The 2449-nt window shown below is 41.0% G+C and overlaps 1 protein-coding gene across 1 annotated transcript; it reads right to left on the bottom strand.

Annotated features, from left to right (window-relative positions):
- On the bottom strand, window positions 859-2082 carry LOC18601871 (geranylgeranyl pyrophosphate synthase 7, chloroplastic). Its single transcript, XM_018119285.1, has one exon. The coding sequence runs from the start codon at window positions 2020-2022 to the stop codon at window positions 934-936; it is 1089 nt and encodes a 362-aa protein (XP_017974774.1). The 5' UTR covers window positions 2023-2082; the 3' UTR covers window positions 859-933.

Raw genomic sequence — 2449 nt, 5'->3', positions numbered from 1 at the left:
TAATTAGGTAGGAATTGTAATTAACAAGTTCTGATATTGGTGTGTTTCTGCTTAATTTCTACATGGGATATGTATATGATATTAAATTTCCAGCATATATAACCCCCCTCAAGGCCCAAGCTGGATCATATAAGTTACAAATGCCCAACCTGGATTCCAAATTATTAAATTTGTTGACTCCTAACGCATTAGTAAAAATATCTACTAATTGTTCAGTTTTAGAGACATAAGAAGTAGAGATAGGGCCTAAGTAAAGCTTGAAAAACTGGAGCAGCTATGTGCTAAGGCAACTTGGTTGTCACAATATAATGTAGCTGGTGAAAAAGGCTTGCAACAAACCAAGATCGGACGAGAGATATGTGAGCCAGGTGATTTCACATGTGACCATGGCCATGGCACCATCTTCTGCATCACCAGATGATGATTTACACACCAATAGAAATATGCAGTAGCTACTGGTTGATCAATGGGTCATAGGGCAACTCGCCCAATTAGAGTCGCAATATGTTGCAAGATGAAGTGGACCAGAAGACGATAGTAAGATGCCTTGTCCAGGTGTGCCTTTTAAGTAGCCAAGTAAACAAAGCATAGAATCCGTGTGGGGCTTTCGATGTTGATGCATAAATTGACTAAGAATATGAGCACTGTTAACGATATCTAGGAGAGGGATGTAAGATATATATGTAAGACGCCCAACGACGTGCCTGCAGGATGAAGGATCTAAGAGGCGTTCACCGTTAAAGTATATGAGTTTGAGGTGCTGCTCCTTGGGGGAAGCAGCAGGCTTTGCAACAGATAAGCCTACATCAGCAAAAATGTCAAGAACATACTTCAAACCCCAAGAAATATTAAAGGCAATCGTGACAACTTGTGCTACATAACTTTTTTATTTTCCAACAAATAAAAAGGATTAATACAGCTAAATTTTCTTCCCTAATTTTCTCGATTAGCAATATAGTTTGCTACATGATACAATGGAGCTGCTCTGGTAGCATCAAAGTAGGCAAGCTCTCCAACAGCTTGTATCATCAACTCAGAGGCAAACTTCTTGGCCTTGTCGATGCCCATCAGCTTGGGATATGTTCCCTTATTACTAACCAAATCCTTCCCTGCAGTCTTCCCAAGCTCCTCAGAGGACTTAGTCACGTCTAGGATATCATCCACAACCTGAAACAACAACCCTATGCACCTTGCATACTTCCTAACCTTTTCAATATCAGTAGTATTTCCACCTCCCATTATGGCACCACAAACTAGACATGCCTCTAAAAGCTTGGCGGTTTTATGCACATGAATGTACTCTAATTCAGTCAAACTCACCTCTTTTCCCTCACTCTCAAGATCCATCATTTGACCTGCCACAAGCCCTTGGGACCCTATCGCTGTGCTTAGCTCAGCAAGAGCACGAACCACTCGGTCAGGTGAAATATTTCTTGTATTGGAAGCAATATGCTCAAAGGCAAGGGAGATAAGAGCATCACCAATAAGAACTGCAGTTGCTTCACCGAAAACTTTGTGGTTTGTAGGCTTGCCTCGTCTGAGATCATCGTTGTCCATGCATGGAAGGTCATCATGGATCAAAGATGCAGTATGTATCATCTCAAGAGCGCAGGCCATTGGCATCGCCAAGGACTTATCTCCTCCTACTAATTCACATGAAGCAATACAAAGAATAGGACGGACACGCTTGCCGCCAGCAATAAGAGAGTACCTCATTGCCTCATGAATCTTTATCGGGTGTCGTAAAGGTACTGCCTCATCAAGTGAGTTGTTAACTTGTTTTCCCTTCATCACCAAGTATTCTTCAAACTGGAATGTTACTAATGGCCGCTTGTCTTGTGAAATGTGAGCAAGTCTTCTGCTAGCAGAGGTTGTTTGAAAGATAAGTTTGCGAAATTCATGGCCTGAATTCACTCCACGAACAAGCTTTACATTACCAAAATGGCATATGATCATTTTCGAGGTAATAATGCAAGACTGGTTGAATTGCCATGACTTGGGGTATGGGTTGAAGAGAGCCATTAAAATACACCTACTTTTATTTTTTTGGCCTTATGTATATAATACCCTAGCCATACTTAGTTTTTTCTAGTTTGAATTGACGTCCCCTAGTAGCCTGAATCAACTGCTATTTATAGTTATTTTAATCTCTTGCCTCAGAGGTTAAACTAATGAAGTTGATTCAAGATGCAACAAACCGACCCAGCCTAGTTAGTATTGCTTAATGGTTAAGGGCTATTGTTCTAGAAATGTTTATCTTGCCAACTTGCGTTTATGTCACGATCCTCGCGTGGACTCAAATCCTGCATCATGGAGATAATGCTCCCAGCGAATGAGTCACAAAGTCTCACATCGAAAAGAAAACTTCTAACTGGGAGTAAGGGTGGATGTCGTGGTCTTAGAAAAAGGAGCCATGAATCTCACATTGGCTATATACTAGAGTGATACT

The sequence above is a fragment of the Theobroma cacao genome, chromosome 4, assembly GCF_000208745.1.
Source record: "Theobroma cacao cultivar B97-61/B2 chromosome 4, Criollo_cocoa_genome_V2, whole genome shotgun sequence".
Taxonomy (NCBI): domain Eukaryota; kingdom Viridiplantae; phylum Streptophyta; class Magnoliopsida; order Malvales; family Malvaceae; genus Theobroma; species Theobroma cacao.
This window is presented reverse-complemented; position numbering and strand designations above follow the sequence as displayed.

Bases quoted from the DNA above. Each gene is read 5' to 3' on its own strand.
- LOC18601871 (XM_018119285.1), bottom strand. From the start codon at position 2,022: ATGGCTCTCTTCAACCCATACCCCAAGTCATGGCAATTCAACCAGTCT.